Genomic DNA, 22778 nt, shown 5'->3' on the forward strand with positions numbered 1-22778 from the left:
GTTCAACTTTTTTTCGAGCGCGTGCTACATTTTTATGACGTAATCTGTATTCCAAGCAAAAAGGATTGAAACCAAAAGGTGCGATCGCAGCGCGCGCAAGTGGAGACCGGCCTTTAGAGTCTGTAGCCCGTTTGACGAACAGGGTTAGTTGGTTCTTCCATCATTTGCACAGAATCCTTTTGGTTCGGACATATATGAAAGCACCAGAATTAGCCGCATATGGTGTAAGAAGTTTTATCTAAAAGTGTACAGTATAGTTTTTGCAAAATTTGCGTATACCCAGCCTTTCCCCAACCGGCCTAATGACCGGCCTAGTGTATATGTATAAGAATTACAAACAAAGTGATCCTGACCCCTTTCGATTTACAAGACACTTCGATAGATCTATGATCTTTAATCATTTTAATTTTGGCAAAGGGGTTGGTAGGTAGGTATACAGAGTAAAACCTTGCGACTGTAGTGCAGTGGTAAAGCATCCGGCTACGGTGCTCAAGGTTGTGGGTTCGATCCCCAGCCGGGTCACATCAACGATTCTCAAAATGGTACTTGGTGCCTCTCTGCTTGATGCTCAGAGGAGAATCAAGGGTAAGTGGAGAAATCCAAGGATAAAGAGTGGCGCCCTCCCCTACCTTTGGGTAGATAGCTATCGAAAGAGCCTTTAGGTCGCCTTTGACTGCAGTCGAAGACTTACTTAGGGATGCAGAGTAAAATCTTGCAGATAAATAGAAAAAGAATTTAGAGTTGATAGGCCGTTACATAATGGTGCAAGAAATTTTATCTAAAGTTTTTAGAAAATTGGTACCGAGCCATCCGTCAACCGGCCTAACAAGAAATTTAATCAAACTACACATTCGGTAAAATGTACCTTTCCACTGCTCAAGAGCTGCACTGTATGGGTCCGATTTTGAAAGGCGATTTTTTGGCGGCACATATCGTCGTTTAGAAATCGAATGCTCGAAACTTTCCTTAACTCGAAAAATTTTGGTCCCCTTTAGCCCGGGTTCCACTTAAAGCTTTTTTATAGACTGGATGGCGCGATTAAGTGGCCCGGTAGTATATGGTAATATGCTTTTGCCTAGGCGGACTGTAAAACAGTCCGCCAGATTTTCGTTGTTTTTGCCAGGTAAAAAAAGAATGAAGCAATGTATTTATTTGAAAATAAGTGATTCAAAATCCGTTATTGATGTTTGTTTCTCATTCGTAACTATATTTTTCAACTTCGAGTAGCTATTTTGTTATTTGAATTTCAAATTTTTTTTTCCAAAATGGCGACCTCGTCAAATGCTCCTAGTCTACTTCACTGGACTCAGCGTCATAAAAGATTATCAAAAAGCAAAGTTCAGCCAGAAGTAGACTCTAGTCTAGGTCCCCTTTGGTGATCAAATTATGGAGACATAACCCCAGCTGGCACACAATGTTGTTTCAACGTTTATCTAACGTTATATGAACGTTGTGAATCTTAGAAAAACGTTGAAACAACGTTGTGTGCCAGCTGGGAACTAAATCAGATAAACCTGGCTATTAGAACGATCAGGTAGAGGGTTATTCAAAAAGAATTAATCGTATATGTTCTTGAAATTTTAAACCAGTATTCAAGACAGCAAAATTTAAATAAATTTGATACAAAATTGCCCAGGTTATACCTAGTGCGTTCATTATAATATGAATAGTGCTTTTTTTCATCGATGTTACACGTTTTTTTTATAAGAACATCCAAAATTTTTGAAACCTTCGGATGTTCTTAACTTTTTTAGTTTTAAGCCTAAAAATATTCTTAACATGTTCTTATTTTGACTATTTTGTGAATATTTTTTGACCATTTTCCTAAGAAATTGGGTGTTTTTGATTCCACAAAGCCTAATGCTTTTAACTTGTTCTTAACATTTTGGACAATGAAGCATATGTTCCTATAATTTGTTCTTATAAATAAACGTGTATTTTTCAAATACTCCTTTTTCATTGTTTTTGATAGTTGAAAGAAAAGTTTTGCACTTGAAGAAGATTAACGATGGGACCTGGAATTCCCGAGTTAGTTATTCCCGAGTTATTTATTTCCGAGTTATTTTGCATATGGCGTCATAATTTCAGTTTTGTGACGTCATTATGAAATCATCATAAAAATGATAAGTCAGAGTTCTTTTTTGAGCTTTTAACTTTTCGAGTTATTTGGTATTTTCAACTGGGTTTTTTTTCGTGCCTTTAACTCATCGAGTTATTTGATAAATTTTAACTCGCGTTTTTTTCGTGCCTCGAAGTTTTCCTCAAAGAAATTATGACGTGAATTCCAGGCCCCATTAAGACCATTAACGATTATTCAAATACAAATTGACGGACTATAACTTCATATAAAAGGTAAAATGTGCATAGAAGTGTTACAAATAAGGTTATGATCAATGAAGTTATACACGCTTTTTTGTTTATAAGATAGAATACACTTTATAAGAATGTCCATGATGAAAATGGCCAAACAACTAAGAATATGCTAAGAATATCACCATCATGGAATTTCGCTACTAAAGAATGCCATTTTTAGAGCATTTTCAATTATAAATTGTCAATTATCCCTAAGTTAGGCTCACTCCTTTCACAAAAAAGCCTCACAAAAGTGCCATTTTATCCCGGGGGGGGGGGGTACTAGGTTTGCGAGGTGACGGGTATGTCCGAGCCGAAAATCGAAAATCGACCCTTTGAGAGACAAAATTTTGGTGATTTTGGGACCCTTTGAGAGACTTTTTCCTAAATTTTGGTCCATTTTTTCCAAATTTTGGTTTGATTGTCACCAAATTTTGGTCAAAATTTTTGGAAATCGTGACCCTTTGAGAGAGAAATTTTTGATTTTCGTGATTTTGGGACCCTTTCAGAGACTAACTTTTGAAAATGTACCCCTTTGAGAGACTTTTGAGGAATGAGAAAAGGTACCCTTATGGCTCACACATACCCGGCACCCATTTTGCCTAAGTACCCCCCCCCCCCGGGCATTTTATGCTTGAGACGTGTGTACTAAATGTTAAATCTAATCTGAATTAGGATCCTAACCTAAGAATGCGGTAAGAATAGATTTTCCCAAAAAAGTTAAGAATATCCATGATGAGATGGATTTACACCATTCTTATATAAAAAAAAGCGTGCATGAGATTGACTTCTAGACTACGGCAATACTTTATTAAGAGGGGAAGACTGGTCCTATTCCGAAGAGTACACGCTTTATTTTTTTTTATAAGAATGGTGTTTTTTCATTTCATCATGAATATTCTTAACTTATTGGCGAAAATCATCCAAAAATATTCTTACGGTATTCTTAGGTTAAGATCGAAATTGGCAATCTACAGGTTAAAATGCATTTAAAATGGCATTCTTAGGTTCGGTTGCTAAATTTCATGATGGTGATATTCTTACCATATTCTTAATTTTTTGGCCATTTTCATCATGGACATTCTTATAAAGTGTATTCTTATAAAAGAAAAAGCGTGTATACAATTTCCCCCAGAAAGCCTCTTCTACACGTTACAGATCATCTAAATAATAACGCAATGTTTCGAGCTCCAACCCTGACCCTAAGGGGGGGAGTTTCACGGGGTACCCGATTCCGCAATTCCGCCAATTTTTTCTCCAATTTCCGTCAAACCGTCTTAAATTGAACCAAAATTCCGTCACCGAAAATTCCTTTGAAATTCAGTATTTTTGTCGAAAATTCCGCAAATTTTGAATATCTTTTAGCAATTCCGAAATTCCGCAAATTTTTTTGCTTAATTCCGTTTTTCCGCACTAAAATTGTCTAATTTTCCGTCTCCGTCAGAGAACCCAATTTCCGTAATTCCGTCTAAATTTTCGCCAAATTCCGCCACTCCGTCCGAAAAAAGGGCCGATTCCGCTCCTCCGCCAACCATGAAACCCCCCCCCCCCCCTAAGTGATAAGATCGAAATAATCAAAAATATCAAAAAGGTCAAAAAGGAAGAATAAAAAAAGTCAACTTTTGGCCATCCACAACCCCGACCGAATAGTGACTGGACCACCCTTACCGATTCATTCCTAATTGCTTATCACGGGAATTAACTACATGTGGTCTAAAAGACCGACAAATTACGCATGCGTGTTAATGCAGAAGTCTGATTTTTTAACTCTTCGGAATGAGACCTTTCTCTGACCGTTAATCATGATTACAATTTATCAAGTCGTGTTTAAAATAACCAAAACAATAGCACTTTTTTTATCGCCAAAATAAAAGTCATCAGTAACTTCGGGAACAAAAAACCAATCGTATTTTAAATCACGTTTAGCCGATTCTCTAAGCTGCATGTGAGCATCTGATTGGTTCGGATGAAGAAGAAGAAAATTTGCGTCATGTGTAGCTCTTTCTATTAAACCCTTCACCCAAATTTCATGCTCTTTTTCTTTTTGTGTTTTGTTGGGAAAAAGCTTTAAAGTCTCTTTGCTAACTTCTTTCTCGATTACAAAGCCAAGGGTGTCATGGCATTCATTAAACTTCTTCTTGATAAAAACGTATTTTGTTTCTCCATTTAATACAATGTTTTCTTGCTTTTTGTCTCTCAAAAGAGAACTGATTTCAGCATACCATTCTTCGTAAGAATGAAAAGGACTCTCTCGCCATATTTCGGTTCCTTTCGAAGTCTTTTGATCTTTAAAGAAGGTATCAACACCCCAGGTAAATTTCTCTTCTTTTGTGAATACTCGCGTAGGTTTATTCATGAAAGTATTCCCGGTCACTAATTCTGAATCTTTCTTCTTCGTCGCCATTTGAACTCGAACAAGATATCACAAGATTATAGTACACAAGCAGTCACACCAATACACTCTTGTTTCAGAAAAACACTCTCTCATTACTCTCTCACTCCTCTATCTTATCTAAAATAAAACACAACCATCATAAAACGTAATGTCTTCTCAAGAGAATCATATTTTCATCCAAACAACATTTAACAATTTCGTGTTACACGTTTATTTTAAAAGTAAGAACAGACTTTATAAAAGTAAAAGGCTTCATTGAACAAAATCTTAAAAACAAGTTAGAAACATTTTAAGGCTTTGTGAGCTCTAAAACTCACCTGAAATGGACAAAACAAGAAGCCCGTTGGGCGTGAAGGCCCAGCGAAAAGTAACGTGTTGAAAACGAGCGTGCAAAACAGCAAATGCATGACCCCGTTGACATGGATCAAAGTGAAGACAGGAAAAAAAATTTCAAAATCACCGCGGTACTTCTCATTGGTTAGACGCTTGAAATTTATTGAATGGTCTCCTACCAACCGGGCCTACACAGGCGCAGGTTCAACTTTCCAATAAAATTCTAGCCTGTGTATCCAGACTCAAAATTTCAGAAAAAAAAATCTTATCTGATGTAACTAAAAATGTCGGGTACAGTTTGTTTGATACTGCCTGTGAGTGAACCCTTGTTGACAGACTATCAAAACCCAGGCAGACACACATAATTAACTTACCATATAACCTCTTTTACAAACTCAAAAAACTTTCAAAACTACTTTAAACTACATCAAAACATCAGCCACATCAGGCCACATTTTAAAAAGGCTCCTTTCCATTTTGTTTAGAAATGAACCTGTGTTTTCATTTTCATTTGTTCATCTTTTTTCACAAGGTCAGCTTTTTCCATAAATTATGCGCGCCCATAGAAAAATATAAAAAAATCCCCCGAATATTCTGCTTAGTGAGTGGGCGCTTTTTAACGAATTAGGTGCACTCACATATGCAGGGAGAAATATCCCTGCAGAAATGTTAGTTGGACCAGACTGTAAACAAGAAAAATGATCTTTAAAGAACTAGACGGTAAAATAGTTTTTACGGTCTGCATATCCAAGCTAATAAAATTCATGTGGTTAATGTGAGTTAACAGTTAATGCGAAGATCCAGAGACCATTTTCACTGTTCATGCCTTGCAACCATGAGAAATGTTCAATCTAGTTTGAATTTACCCATGAGCTGCATTTTAGTGCCATTAACAGATTCCAGAATCAGTTTATATACTTTGAATAATTACCATCAACTGCTCCAACTTGGGACTATCTGAAAAAACATGGGATGGCAATTCGGCCACCATTTCACCGAACTTCCAAAGTCATTTGATTTGAGTTAAGGAAATAGGCGTATTTAAAAATAGGTACACGATTTCTCTTTCGATTTTACAGTAAGTGAAAATACAGACCAGATATGCAACAGTCCCATGTTTCGACCAATCGTCCCAAGTTAGAGACGGTTGACGGTATGTGAGTCGCGTTTGAAAAATCAAGCCACCGACTGTTTAATGCGACAGATCCAGAATTGACCATTTTATTTAATGTGTAGAATCATGAAATAAGTCCCAATCTTGTTAAAGTTTACACATGAGCTGTAGTTTAGTCTCTGCTAACATATTCCAATAATCAGATTTGAAATAATTCTGTGTCGAGTTTGAAAAATCAAGCCACCGCACCAATCGTCAAACGAGACAGATCCAGAAATAACCATTTTCACGCGTAGCCTCATGGAAAAAGTACCAATCTTGTTCCAATTTACACATGAGCTCCATTTTAGTGTCCATTACCAAATTCCAGAATCAGTTTACTTTTAATAATCATGTGTTGAGTTTGAAAATCATACCACGTCCCACCAGCCACTGACCGTTGTTAGCGACAGATCCAGAAGTGACTGTTTTCTTGTGTAGCATCAAGGAAAAAGTTCCAATCTTATTCAAATTTACACATGAGCTGCATTTTTCAGTTTATTTATTTCTATATCAGAAGCCATTATTTCCTAAAAATAAAGTCTTTTCGAAAGCAATAAACTAAAAATAAAAGTGATTTAAGGTAGAATTTTCACTCATAAAACTTTATGAAAACTTGAGCAAAGACTATAAGATATGGCAGAATGTTGAAAAAGGTTTATAAAAGAAAATCATTACAAAATATCTTTGGTTTGAAAGTCTCTTGACCACTAAAGCAAAGAAAATGTTCAAGAAAGTATGAATCAACCTCCTCGCTTCGACCGCCATCATGTTTTGTTTTGAAATTTGTTTTTGAAGGAGCGCGAAATCAGAAAATATATCTTTTATAGCCAGTATCCGACTTTAGCAACCTTTTCCCTCTCCAAACAGCAAAATTAAAAAGTGTGTTACTATGGTTTCAAGCGCCGTTTCTACCAAAACGGACGGACAGACAGCGGAAGGACGGAAAGTTGCAAATGAAAGGCCCTATCGCTAGCGCTGGGCCAAATACTCAAGAAAATGGTGAAAATAAGAACATATTACGAACATTTTTAGGCTAAAAACCCGAAAAGTTAAGAACATCCGAAGGCTTCCAAAAATTTTGATGTTCTTATAAAAGAAGTGTTATATCGTCATGTTTTATTATTGATCTGATTGAAATCTGCTGTCATGACAACAGCAACTAACTAAAAGAATTCTCTCTTCTTTTCTCCAAACGATTAATAACTGTATGGGATCATTAAAACTGCTGTGTTCTTTTTGTTTTGCACAAATACATAGGTCGTAGACAGGAGACCCGTCCTAGACCAGCGGCCGAGTTAGTGAATTGTGTCACTTCGTAGGGTACCCCTTAGATCAGGGCAAATTTTTGATATTATGCCCCTAATAGGGGTGTAGAATTTACAAAGAAATTTTGCCCTTCGAATCTCCTTCAGTTTTCGAGTGAATCGATTTTTAGTTAATCGATATATTGGTTTAAATATTGAAAATTATCGATATTTTTAGTGGTCGAAACTTAAGGGCTCTGACCATAGTGAATTTTTAAATTTGCCACGTACAAAAATGATGTAGCTAGAAAAACTTTGGCATGTTATACATTTTCTGTTAGGCCAACTATCCTTGAGAGTGAAAATTTAAGAATCGCAATGGGGCTCCCCCAGGGGCTGGCGTGACGCGTGAATGACCCTTTTTTCTGTCGTGAATACGTGAATTGGACTTTTTCAACGCGTGAATACGTGAATTGAGATATCCGCGTGAACGTGAAAATAAGATTTTACCAGCGTGAATTAGTGAATCGAGATTTTGAGCGTGAACGTGAAAAGCAAATTATTGTCTAAAACAAAACTGAATTAACCTAAATATGTAAAATTTTCTTGCTCGCTTCGCTCGCATAATCCTTGATGTCATATTGACCTATTGCCATTGTAAAGTTATTCAAAATAATCAAAAATTGAAACAGAAACAAATATTTTTTCCCGTTGTTACTAAAAGTGGTAACGGTAGGTAACGATAGGTAACGATAGGTAACGACAAGTAACGGTAGGTAACGACAGGTAACGATGAAGTAACGGTCGGTAACGATGAAGTAACGCAAGTAACGAGGGGTAACGAAAAAGTAACGAAGTAACGATGGGGAAAAAACTGAAAATGGTGGCCCTGAGGTGTCGAACTATCAAAATTTGTAAATTTCTGCGCCAGAGCTAATGGTTCCAGTGATTTTGGGAGAACCTACCGACTCTGGTTAATCTATTCAAGAATTTTGGAAATTTGATGATTGTACAGCAGGATCTGATCGTTCTGGTGAATATGACTGTGGAGATAATAAATCCAATCGTTTTTATTGTAAATTGGTGTTTGTGAATAAACTGAAAGATTTGACGGCTTTGGTGAATCAATGGTGTTGGTCAATGCAATGATGAAATAAATGTTGCTGGTCAATATAATGATGGAATCAGTAGTGATGGTCAATGCAGTGATGAAAACAATGGTGCTGGTCAATACAATGATGGAATCAATGGTGCTGGTCAATACAATGATGGAATCAATGGTGCTGGTCAATGCAATGATGGAATCAATGGTGATGGTCAATGCAATGATGGAATCAATGGTGCTGGTCAATGCAATGATGGAATCAATGGTGCTGGTCAATGCAATGATGGAATCAATGGTACTGGTCAATGCAATGATGGAATCAATGGTGCTGGTCAATGCAATGATGGAATCAATGATGCTGGTCAATGCAATGATGGAATTAATGGTGCTGGTCAATGTAATGATGGAAACAATGGTGCTGGTCAATGCAATTATGGAATCAATGGTGCTGTTCAATACAATGACGGAGTCAATGGTGATGGTCAATGCAATGATGGAATCAATGGTGCTGGTCAATGCAATGATGGAATCAATGGTTCTGGTCAATACAATGATAGAGTCAATGATGCTGGTCAATGCAATGATGGAATCAATGGTGCTGGTCAATGCAATGATGGAATCAATGGTGCTGGTCAATGCAATGATGGAATCAATGGTGCTGGTCAATGCAATGATGGAATCAATAGTGCTGGTCAATGCAATGATGGAATCAATGATGATGGTCAATGCAATGATGGAATTAATGGTGCTGGTCAATGTAATGATGGAAACAATGGTGCTGGTCAATGCAATTATGGAATCAATGGTGCTGTTCAATACAATGATGGAGTCAATGGTGATGGTCAATGCAATGATGGAATCAATGGTGCTGGTCAATGCAATGATGGAATCAATGGTTCTGGTCAATACAATGATGGAGTAAATGATGCTGGTCAATGTAATGATGGAATCAATGGTGCTGGTCAATGCAATGATGGAATCAATGATGCTGGTCAAGGCAATGATGGAATCAATGGTGCTGGTCATTGTGGTCATCTTCCCGTTAGTTACTGCATATATATCATCGTTGTTATTGTTTAATCAAAGGACAAGTCTTTACAAAATACTTAAAGTGTGCCTCCCTCAAAAGACCGCCTCATTAAGGTCCCAAAATTAAACGAGCCGCCCGGGGTACTCATACGGTAGTTAAGACTGCAACAATTTCACTAAAATTGATTGATTCTAAATGAGTGTTTTTGTTTTAGGATATGACCATAACTCGTAATCTAGCATTTGAAGTTTTTGAGGTTTTAGTAAAACAAAATTTCAGAGTGTTAATACATAAATTTTTCGGTGAGTAATTAAGAAAAAACCAAAAAGAGACAAGTTTTGTTTTCCCACTGACTCACACATGCAAATTATATATAACTTTGCTATTTATTCTTTATAGTGTTCTTAAATTTATTTCATGCCCTCCTGCATGCTTCTTTTGATAGGAGCCACATGGTTTCACATATTATGTATTAAAATAAGTATATAAACATTCTTATTATGATATGATAAGGTTGCGTTGTGACAAAGAGTTGTTTTATAGCAAACCCATCATTTATTGAACATCCACTTTCAAGAAATAAGTATTTCAGTTGTAGGGTATTTTTCAAGTATACTTAACACTGAAAATCACTTTGTTAAAACGAGTCTGAAATATTGGGGGACGAAGGTTAGAGAACATTAGGGTTGACATAAAGGTTAGAAACTATGACCAGGCAGGAATAGGGTTAATAACACTCCATCACGGGTCTCCAATGTATATATTAACATTAGTTATATATCTGTCTCTCTCATTTGTTTTTATTTTCAAAAAATAGGTAAATATCATATTACATCAATGACAAGAAAAAAAACTGTTGTGTTATCTTATGTTGACTTTCGGAAAACACTATTCTGTTAAATTTTTTTTAGAAAAATGGCGGACTGCACTCATTTAAAAATCAGTACTAATTTATTCCTCGTTATATGTATCGTCTATGGGATTGTTGGTTTGATGGCTGCTATATCCAATCTATTAATTTTGGTTGTTATGGTTAAAGATCCATTGAAGAGATTACGAACAACTTTTAATTATCTAGTTGTTAATTTAAGTGTGTGTGATTTTCTTGATGGTGCTGTTGCATTACCGTTGCTAGTGTACTTTAATTATGACTACTATCACCAAGCAAATGAAACGGTGACAATTGCATTGGGGATTTTTCTACCGAACACAATTCAATTAGCAGTTGGGTTTAGCATGTGTGCTTTATCTATAGACCGGTACAAAGCAATCGTTCACCCAATCAAATATCGACAAAACGTGAGTTGGTCTCGTGGTTTCAAATATACATTGACCATTTGGTTGTTAGCAATCATTGGAACTTTACCGTTAGTTTTCTTGTTAAAAGATGAACTTGCAAATACAATATACATGAACGTTTGTCCAATAGTGATTGGTATCATTATGACAACAGTTTATTTTCTTGTCAAGAGTGTTCTTCGAACACATAACACTGAATTTACGGAGAAAATGCAAGAATCATTAACAGTCTCACAAGAAGTTATTGCGAATCGTTTAAAAGCAGAACGAAAAATAACACGCGTTTACGTCATAATTTTAATTACAGTCTTGGTAACGTCAATACCAGGAATCATTTTATTAGATATTTCTACGTTTGTGTATGGTAGTGACTGTTTGTTTGTCTTTGTAGTTTCTTGTGTCAGACTCTTGCTATTGGCTATCAACAGTATTACAAATGCGTGGATATGCATTTTAATGTTGAGAGATTTTAAAGAATCCATCAAAGCTATGTTGTTTGGAAGGTGATCCAGTAAATATGTTTTTTACCAAGTGGTTAGTGCAACCATGAAATAACCCATCATGAAGCTATAAAAAAGGATAAGATCATAAACTCTGGTTATTTGACAATTAATTTTTTTTTTTGATTTCTTTGCAAACTCAAAGCTAACCCGAAATGTTTCCATATTTTTGTAGAAATACACCTTTCCCGATATCAATTACTTGTCATGGTTGTAGTATCATACCTCGTTATCAGGTAATCTTTAAAATAAGCTGTTTACCTAATGATGATTACATAGGCATGAAATTCCTTCGACGCTTATTTGCTTCTTGAACTTATAAAACATACACAAATGTTAAAGATCTTTTATCTTAATTAATGATTAGCAATTAGGGGAATATACTTTTCATACCATCGTAAAAATACATTTCTCAATAACATGTAAACATGCTCACAATAAAAAAAATTGGATATTTATTTTTCTTATAAGCATCATCTTTATAAGAATACAATCCATAACTTTTAATTCAAGGGGTATTGACTTCCGGTTGATTCCATCATTGCATTGACCAGAACCATTGATTCAATCATTTCATTGACCAGCACCATTGATTCCATCATTGCATTGACCAGCACCATTGATTCCATCATTGCATTGACCAGCATCATTGATTCCAGCATTGTGTTGACCATCACCATTGATTCCACCATTGCATTGCATTGACCATCACCATTGACTCCATCATTGTATTGACCAGCATCATTGATTCCATCATTGAATTGGCCAGCACCATTGATTCCATCATTGCATTGACTAGCACCATTGATTCCGTCATTACATTGGCCAGCACCATTTATTTCTTCATTGCATTGACCAACACCATTGATTCACCAAAGCCGTTAAATCTTTCAGTTTATTCACAAACACCAATTTACAATAAAAACGATTGGATTTATTATCTCCACAGTCATATTCACCAGAACGATCAGATCCTGCTGTACAATCATCAGATTTCCAAAATTCTTGAATAGATTAACCAGAGTCGTTAGGTTCTCCCAAAATCACCGGAACCATTAGCTCTGGCGCAGAAATTTACAAATTTTAATAGTTCGACACCTCAGGGCAACCATTTTCAGCTTTTTCCCCATTGTTACTTCGTTACTTTTTCGTTACCCCTCGTTACTTGCGTTACTTCATCGTTACCGACCGTTACTTCATCGTTACCTGTCGTTACCTACCGTTACTTGTCGTTACCTATCGTTACCTACCGTTACCACTTTTAGTAACAACGTTTTTTCCTTATTTTTCTAAGGGCGCATTTTGTGATGCAAATATTGCATATCCAGCGAGAGTGTTTTGAGCCAAAACAAAAAAGTCTGAATGAGAAAATTTTCTTCGTCGGCACTAATGATGGTCGTCTTTCTTTCTGTAATCGCTTATATTGTTACTACACAAAATGATACCGCATGAACTTGGAGACAGTGGAAGGGTATTTCATTCTTCGATAATTTACAAAAGTAGGTAGATAGTTCTAAACAATTTTATATGATTGCATCATCGAACATTCAGAAAAAAACTCTTGTGACGCCGCACCGTGTAAGACAGGTACGTCACTCGCCGTACCCGATTTGTACCAGTAAATGGTCCGTGTTGAAAATAATCAAAGATTCTGAATGAATTGTTTGACCAAACAATGCATATCAGGGTAACAATAGTGTGTTAAGGCCGCTTTCTCAGCAATGAAAGAGTGAAAGTTGTCAAAAAATTTTCGCGCTCGCTTCGCTCACTTTTTCCTTTCCACAGCTTTTCTTCAATGAGACAGGGGGTCAAACTTTGGAGTTTTCGTCCTCTGCGTTGTACCACCTCTTTGAAGCTCGCGACTTTCCAGACCATGAATTTGGGCCAAACCTCGAATTAAATTTATTCTCAAAATAAAACATATTTAGGGCCTGCGACGAAGAAAATTCGGGGGGGGGGGGAACCTTTTAAAGCTAAGGCTTAACTTTGCACTTACCTCCCTTAAAAAGCAAATTCAGGCAGGGTTTATACCACCGTACGCCAGAGAAGTAGTTCTTTGTAACTTTGGCGTGATAGACGTGATAGACAGACCTTAAACATTGCCCTATGAAAGCTCCAATAATTGTAAGAGGTCCTAAAAGGTCGACGCTGTCGAGAATAAGGTCAAAAAACTGTAGAAAACTTTATGTTGGCCTTAAAAAGGTCAATATGGTCACAATCGTTTAACAAAAGAATTAAAAGCAAAATCAGCGCGTGAACGTGAAAATGGTTTTTTTCGCGCGTGAATACGTGAATTGGCAAAAGATTTTGCGTGGATACGTGAATTGAGGTCCGCAATTAAAAAATTTAATGAAGAAGAAAATGAAGACTTTTGCGAAGAATAGTATTTAAACTTTGAAGAGCTTATTTTCGGCGAAGAAAAAACATTTTGAAAAACCTTTGCGGTTAGATGGTGTATTTTTTACCGAACTAAAAAGAAATTTTAGGAAATTTTTTTCTAAAAGCTTATTTGTCTCAAAATCTTAAAAATAATGCTTTTTGACCAAGTTTTCATCCCAATTTTTCACAGAAAAACAGTCATAATTTTTGATGCACCAATTTACAAATTTTTTCCGAAAAATTTAAAACAATATATTTTTTTGCGGACAGTATGAAAAAATTTCGAAACAAAAAGGTTAATTACCCATTAAAACTAAGCACTTTTTGTAAAAGGGGGTTATGCAACATATTATTAACGTCTTTTTAAAGTTCATAACGTCATTTTTGCCATGATCTAAGGGGTGCCCTACGAAAACCATTTTTAAGGCCGTTTCTGAATCCTGTATATTTATAATATATATCTGAAAAGCTAATTAAAATCCAGAAACAAGGCACGTTAAGCTAAAAGTCAAAAAAATTCAAACCACAGAAGATATCATATCACCAACTCAACGTGACAAGAAAAAAAAACAAAAATACCAAACCGACAAATAGATAATTGACAACCGACAAAAATACAAATGAGTATAGAGAAAGCCGGTAAGTGAACATAAAAAAAGTTGAGAAATTAACGGAGTGCGGATAGATGAAGACCAAAGTCTGGCATCAGGTGTGGCCATGAGCAAGCATGCCCTGCTACAGGACGGGTACGAGCTGCCTCAAAAGGTTTACACTGGGAAACTCGAGTTTACTCCTCTACTTACTAAAATAAAAATCAAATTTCGGAACTTTCGTTTCTTTCTCAGTCGAACTCTATTAGCTTTAAAGCTAGTACAGATTTGTACACTTTTTTTCGACTTTAAAGAATATAAACATTAACATTAACATTCTCTAAGAAAGTGTAACCAGTGAAAGAATAACAGAATTGGCTGTGTTTTCAACCGTCATTAGGATCTGGGAAATTCAAACTGTCAGCCCTAACCATGTTATATATTTCATCATCAGTATATGAAATAAGAAATCATAGCATGGATCTCCAGGCTACATTAAACACTAAGCTACTTTTTCTTGTTATTTTTACATGTGGTACATGATGTGGTCATTTTTATCTGTTTAAAAAGGTTTGGTAGAGGTCAAGTAAAAAATAAGACATTCCACGGCTCGCTTACATTCCACTGCTCCCAAAATCTGAACAAATTTTTACAAAATTTCTAAAATTTATTTAAAAACTTGGCTCGGGGTGAATCATTAGCATGATTCTTAAGCATATAATAAGCATAAACTATGCCTGGATGCTTTGAGAACTTAAGCATACACGAGCCTGACCAAGGGACATACACTTGCTTATAAAAAAAAAACATGTACCATAGCCCGGATGGAGATTTTATGTGGGCGGTTCCATTAAAAAACCAAACGGGAGAGGGAGGGATAGACAAACCTTTTCAAGTCAAAAAATAAATTATTAAAAATGTGTGGATAACCCCCCGGAATATGACAAAATTTTCAAAAATACCCTTGAAAATATTCTTTTCATAGCTTAAAGCGGGGGGTGGACAAAATAAAATCAGTGTTTTACCCCTTAAAAACTTTAGAATAACTTTTGCCCGCTTGAAAAAATGAAAACACATCCCCTGAAAATTTTATTTTCAGATTACCCTCTGGAATTATTGGTCCCCCCCTGTATGGATGTGAAATGGAATGGTCGAAATGCTTCCCCTATTTTGATGTTTCTGGTTTGTTTTCTGGTTTTCTATCTGTATTCCAAAAGAAGCCAGCGCATGCGTACTTTGTCACTTTGTCAGTTCAAATTTAGTACGCAGCTAAGAACTCGTTAAGCTAATCCTAGATTTAACACTCCCTGGATTTACAGGCACCTAGATTAGACCAAGCCGTAAAAACATCAAAATACTAGTTCGGCCACGTTTTAATAAATTGGTCTTGAAAAAGAAAAGATATAACTGAAAGAAATATCTCGTTGCAAAGATAATCTTAAGCGGATGATTCTAAGACTTCAAAATCTTTCGATAATGAAGATGGAAAATGAAAATGAAAACAAAAAATATTTTTTCTACTTGACCAAAAACGTACTGTGAGCTTCTCTTGTATTTTTTCAGTATTCAAACTAAAGTCTATTCACGATAAGTGTGCACCCTTTTTTCTTTTACCTATAACTTTTGAAGGAATTCTTCAATCTTTATAAATTTGGTATCGTTGGAGAGTGAAAATCTTCAAACGAATTCTAAAAATGAAGATGAAAATGAAGAAGAAAAAAATGAAGATCTTGTAGAAAAGTGCTATAACTATCATTTTCACTGAAGTGAAACCTTGATTATCGAACGTCATCACTGTGAAAAAATTTCTCAAAAATAATCATTCAGTCAAAAGATATCAAACAAAGTTATAAGCAAAGTTATAAGACGTCTAAAAACGCTGTTTTCTGCTGTTTTTTGGGGTCAATCAAGTATTAACTTTGAATCATAACTTTCTATTGAATAAATATTTTAGTGAAATTTCTTCACAGTGATGACCTCCAAAGATCAAAGAATCTCTCCAGTGAAAATGAAAGTTATAGCACTTTTCTACAAGATCTTCATTTTTTTCTTCTTCATTTCAAATCTTAAAAATTTGATACAACGCCCGTGGCGTTTATTCGAAGTAATACAGTATATAGTTTACAACTTGGATATTCATCCTATGACAGACACTGTTTAGTTTTGCATCTTCGAAGACCGGCCTTTAGTTAACTTCTTTTTCAAGTGCGCGCTACATTTTTATGACGTAATCTTCTTTTCAAGCAAAAAGGATTGAAGCTAAAAGTGCGATCACAGCGCGCGCAAGTGAAGACCGGCCTATTTAGTCAACTTTTTTTTTCAAGTGCACGCTATATTTTTATGACGTAATCTTCTTTTCAAGCAAAAAGGATTGAAGCCAAAAAGTGCGATCACAGCGCGCGCGCAAGTGAAGACCGGCCTTTAGTCAACTTTTTTTTTCAAGTGCACGCTACATTTTTATGACGTAATCTTCTTTTCAAGCAAAAAGGATTGAAGCCAAAAAGTGCGATCACAGCGCGTGCAAGTGGAGACCAGCCTTAAGTCTTTTCTCAACTTATATGAATTTGTATGAATCCACTTCTTAATCATTGAATATTCCAATATCTTTTAGCGGCTTCATGTCCAAAATTGTACCAGACAGACGACGCTTACTTAACCGTCACCCCGATTACCCATCAGAAGTTGTATTCGGCACATTGTCAACATGCCCGAACGTTGTTCGGGAATTACGACCCGAACGGAGTTTCGGTGAGATGCCGAGACGGTGATTATCATATCCAAACGACCAATATCGGTCATTCTTTCCCCGATTGTGTCGGTAAGTATTTCTTGTTTTATTGAGAAATTGGGTTGTCGATCTAGGAATATCGGGGAAAACCGGATGAGGGGATTTGGATTAAGGTATGGGGATTATCATATCCAAACGACCAATATCGGGCATTCTTTCCCCGATTGTGTCGGTGAGTATTCCTTTGGTCTTTGGAAATCAGGTTCTTAATCTAGGAATATCGGGGAAAATCAGATTAAGGTGTTCGGATTAAGGTATGGTGATTATCATGTCCAAACGACAAATATCGGGTATTCTTTCCCCAATTGTGGCATTCTTAGTTTTTGTTTCCAAATTCCATGATGTCGGTATTCTTAGTATATTCTTAATGTTTTAGCCAAATTCATCATGAATATTTTTATAAAGTATATTCTTATAATAGAAAAGCGTGTATGTAGTTATATCAATTTCAAATAACCTTTTTTGTTTATATTCCAGACTACCACAAGATTAGTAAAACGCAAGAATGTACTGAAGGCTTTCAAAGATTCACTTATGTTGATTGGTTTTATGATACTATTCATTTTTGCTGTAAGTATAAACTCATGATTCTGGTATTCAAATCAAAGACAATCCTTGGTTATCCTTTAGACAAATCAAGAACAAAACAAATAAGTACACTTTGGGAGCAAAAATCCCTGGATATCAGGGATAAATTGGAATGTACCGGAATTGTACTTGATTAAGAAAAATCCATCCAAAGTTGTCCTTGATTGTCTGATTGTACTTATTTAGATTTTACAAGATTAGGCTGCTCCAGATTGTCCATAGTTCACACCTAATTTTTTTCATTACTCTTAAAAATTTATGTTTAATCAAGTACACCCTGGTTGTCCATAGTGTACTTAGTTTTGTCCTTGATTTGAATGCAAGGGTAGTTTTTCATAATAAACTGATCATTTTTTCGCCTTCTGATCTCCGTGGCTAATATAACTAAACACTCCCTTCTTACAGACCCACTGGGACCCCTTCCCACTGGAAGAATTGGCCAAAATATCGTCCCTGTGGAAAATTATCCTCCAATGCTTGTCCCCACTGAAAATAATCAAATAAACCAATCCTCACTGTAAAATATCATGCTAATTCTCCCATCCCCAGTGAATTGTCTGACTTTAAAACAAAATAATTGGAATCCCCAGCCATAGAGAATATGGAAATATCAATCCCTATCGAGTTTAAGCCCTTTGTTTCTATCCCCCACTGGATGACAAAATCCTATCGGGTCTGTGAGAAGGGGGTGTAACTAAGAGGTCTACTATATAGCTACATCATATCATTCGTGATATGATAATATACGAGTTGCGAGTTACGAGTTACGAGTTACGAGTTGCATTTAGAAACACGAGTTGCGAGTTACTTTTTACGAGTTACGAGTTACGAGTTGCATTTTAACAAAATAAAATCGCGAGTTACAAGTTACGAGTTGCATTTTAACTCACAAAATTCGCGAGTTGCAAATTGAAAGTGCGAGTTGCAAATTAAAAGTGCGAGTTGCAAATTAAAAGTGCGAGTTGCAAATTAAAAGTGCGAGTTGCAAATTAAAAGTGTGTGTTACAAATCGAAAAGTCAGTAAGAGTGAAAATTTCTATTGATAAAAGGAAAGATATTTTTTAAATGATTAAATTATTATTGCTGCTCACTATTATACATAAGAAGAGCAAATATTTGGTGGAGAAAGAAAAAAAATGTACAAAAAGTATTTACATTCAATCCTGGCCATAATATTTGAGACAAAAGGGAAATTCCCACGAAATCTTATAACCACAAGTATTTTGGAAGCGCTCTAAATTAGGTTAGACGAATAGAGTTTTAACTCTGAGTTTTAACATTAGACTTAAGACTTAGGACCTTAGAATCTGAGGATCCAAAAGTCCCAGAATGGTCCAACAGGGCTCAGAATATAGCCTGGAAGTCAATTAACCCCACCCAAATCGAAATACTCGAATAAATTTATCAATTAGCCCAAAAACGACTTTCTCGCCCGAATTCCAAATTTTGAAAAACGAGGAAATAAGCTAAATTCTCAATATATTTTGGCCAGGATTGTTGCATGAGTGTAAAGAACTGTAGAGAAAAGTGCTCCCGGGCGGGGGTAATAGGTTTGGATGCGTTGTTACTAAAAAGGGTAACATGAGGTAGCGCGGGGTAATAGGGGGTAACAAGGTAAAAGGCTGAGAATGATGGCTCTAAGGGGTTGTTTCACCTACAGTAATTATAAGATCACATGCAAAACGTGTACAATCATGGTCGTAATATTTTAGAAAAAAGGGAAATTCCCACGAATTTTCAAAACTAAAAACGATTTAGAAGTGCTCTAAGTTAGGTTGGAAGGATAGAGTTTTAACTCTGAGTTTTAACGCTAGACTTAAGACTTTAGGATCTGAGGATCCAAAAGTTCAAAAATGGTCCAATACGAGGTCCAATACGAATCAGAATATAGCCTGGAAATCTATAAACCCATGCCAAATTGAAATATCCGATTAAATTTAAGAAAGGCCCAAAATCTCGCCCGAACTCCAAATTTTGAAAAACAAGGAAATAAGCTAAATTCTCAATAGATTTTTAACATGATTGTAGAACAGCCATTTGAAAGCTATTGAAGCTTGAATAGGTTGTCGATTTCTATCCGGGGGGGGGGGGTACTACCCTTGTCGACCGACGGGGGTGCTCCGCTGAGGTTCGAAAAATGGACCCTACGTGGGACTCGAAATTTGCGAAAAAAGTGACCCTGAATGGGACTGAAATTCAAAAATTTTCTCAAATTTTCTACTTTTTCCCCAAATTTTCCAAAAATAGGCACCCTACGAGGGACTGATTTTTCTATTTTGGTGTTTTTGCGACCCTACCTGGGACTCGTGGAGGTCAAAAAAGGTACCCTGACCAGCGGAGCATCCCCGTAACCCATCTTGCCCTAGTACCCCCCCCCCCCCGGGACTTCTATCCTTTTGTGTTATCAGCATCAAATTTATAAGTGACAAAACCCCAAATCAGTCCTTCGTAGAGTGCCTTTTTCGAAAATTTTGGGGGAAAAGTAGAAAATTTTAGAAAATTTTGGATTTTCAGTTCCAATCAGGGTCACTCTTTTCGCAAATTTCGGCAAAATTTTTGAAAAAACGAGTCCCATGTAGAGTCATATTTTGGAACCTCAGCGGAGCATCCCCGTCGGTCGGCAAGGGTAGGACCCCCGGGACAAAACCTTTGTTTGCTGGGATTGTTAAAGAAGCTTTATATTTGACCATCAGATCATTATTTCATAAAAATAAGTGATTTTATCAACATAAGGACAAGAGAATAATTGATTAGAATTGTATCTCTAAAACTGCCCTTCCCAAAGTTTGCCTCTTGACAATATTTATCTATTTATATCAAAGGCATCTCATTCTGTACAATTAAAATATTTGGTGTAATAAAGCTTGCAGGTATCACACTTAAGTAGCCTGTCAATAATTTTGTCAAAAAGTGTCACTTTGTCTTGAAAATGACAGGTAACGTCCACGTTATTAAAAGTAACATTAAAGATGTTTCTCGATAGGAAGAAACACGCGCATTTCCTTTCAAAACTTAAAGTTATGTAATGCTCTGTTTTGTTTTCATACAAAAATGAGCGAAAAAATGTGTGATTTGAGTGGTTTCACAACTTTAATCGTAAAACGTAAACAGTTTTCCATGCTTTGCTTTGGGTTTAGCTTTTTTTGTGCTGTTATTATTTTATTTAAGATAACAATCTCAGACTTGATTTTAATTTGCAACTCGAACTTTTAATTTGCAGCTCGCACTTTTAATATGCAACTCGCACTTAATATGGAACTCGCACCTTCAATTTGCAACTCGCACTTTTAATTTGCAACTCGCGAATTTTGTGTGTTAAGATGCAACTCGTAACTCGCAACTCGCGATTTTATTTTGTTAAAATGCAACTCGTAACTCGTAAAAAGTAAAAAGTAACTCGTAACTCGTAACTTGTAACTCGTAACTCGCATATGAAAAATCCTCTATCATTCTCCGTTTCGAGCGTAAAACTCCTACTCTTCGGGATATGAGCACTGCTCTTGAATATTGAAATTCTCCGGATAAATCGCATGCACACTGAGGTTTGAACCTAAGCCAATCAGCTGTGTTTTAAACATTCTTTTGTTTGAAATCTCTATTGATAAACATCTTTTGAGAAAGTTGTCTATTATGTTTAAACCTATTAATAAGCAATTCCCGGTGGGGGTTACTAGGGGAATTTTTTGTGCAATGCATCATGGGTAATCATTCGGGGAGAATTCGGAAAGCCGTTATCGTCTATTGTGAAATCCCCTTCAAAAAGTAATTCGATTTCTTGCAAAAATTTTCATGATATAGCAATCAATAGACCTTTTCATAAATTACGTCACGAACTCACTTGCTTCGTTTTGAACATATTGGTCGTGTTCAGACATGAAAGTTTAAGTTTAAGGCGTAAGTAGTACTAAGTTGATATGGGAATTAAGAAATGCAACGACTTAATTGCTATTTCATCTTTTAGATGGATTACATAAGAGAGGAAAAAGGAATCCCCTTTTGAATGTTTGAGTGAGGCTTCGCTTTTGATAGAGGAGATTGCAAACAGTTTTGTTGCAGAGTATGGGAATCTCCATACTTCGATCCATGATATTCTCATTAAAAGCCCATTAGCTGCCTAAATTCTAGAGACGCTCCGAGCGTCTCTAAGTCATAAATTTCACGTTCTCCTTTCATAATTTACAAAAGGAACATGCTTTTCACTTGCGAACTCTGATTTCGTCTATTCAGAAAACTGTGATAATATCGTAAAAACTTTTTTTTTAAACCAGAGGGTGATTCCTTTTTAAACTTTGGTTTAACTTATGAGGAGTCTGCAGCTAAATACAAAAGGAATATAAAAGAAACATGTAGACTTAATTACTTTAAACCTTGGTCTGAACACGACCATTACCACGGTGATTAACTTCCCAGCGGATTTTATTAAAAATATTTTCTATTTATAAAAAATCATTTAATGTCTCAAGGGATATGATCACCATGGAAATTGTTCGAATACGAGGCAAGTGATGTTCGTGACGTTTTTAATGAAAAGGTCTATTTCTTGCAAAGATTTTAATAATATAGCAATCAATTCTAACAATTTTAGGGACAAAAACTGGCTCATTTACCTACTTTGAGTAAAGCTAGAAATACTTTCAAATTTCTAATCAATCAGTTTTTCTATATCTTTTGCTAAATATGATTTGATTTGGTTAAGAACACATCACATGGCTTTTATTCCCAGTTGGCACACAACGTTTTTTCAACGTTTATCTAATGTTCACAACGTCCATATAACGTTACATTAACGTTGAAACAACGTTGTGTGCCAACTGGGTTTATGTTTTACTTTCATCTTAGCTATGTGTCCATCTGGAACTTTCTGGAATAATGCAACGCGAACTTGCAAGCAATGCATTGTGGGCGAATACCAGGATGACCATGGTATGAGCACGTGTGAGACTTGTCCCTTGGAGAAATCTACTTTAAAGACTGGATCAAAATCTATCAAAGACTGTTATAGTGAGTACAAAAAATTCG

At 36.0% G+C, this 22778-nt stretch overlaps 1 protein-coding gene across 1 annotated transcript in view; it reads left to right on the forward strand.

The window, feature by feature from the left end:
- The window catches only part of LOC136817171 (uncharacterized), a 76116-nt gene that overhangs the window by 50313 nt on the left and 3025 nt on the right, over window positions 1-22778 (forward strand). Inside the window, exons 41-43 of the mRNA XM_067073506.1 lie at window positions 16995-17201; window positions 17649-17741; window positions 22599-22760. Coding sequence (XP_066929607.1) covers window positions 16995-17201; window positions 17649-17741; window positions 22599-22760 — 462 coding nt within the window. The remainder of the gene's footprint in view (window positions 1-16994; window positions 17202-17648; window positions 17742-22598; window positions 22761-22778) is intronic.

Source organism: Clytia hemisphaerica, unplaced genomic scaffold (assembly GCF_902728285.1).
Source record: "Clytia hemisphaerica strain Z4C2 unplaced genomic scaffold, Clytia hemisphaerica genome assembly, whole genome shotgun sequence".
NCBI classification, from domain to species: domain Eukaryota; kingdom Metazoa; phylum Cnidaria; class Hydrozoa; order Leptothecata; family Clytiidae; genus Clytia; species Clytia hemisphaerica.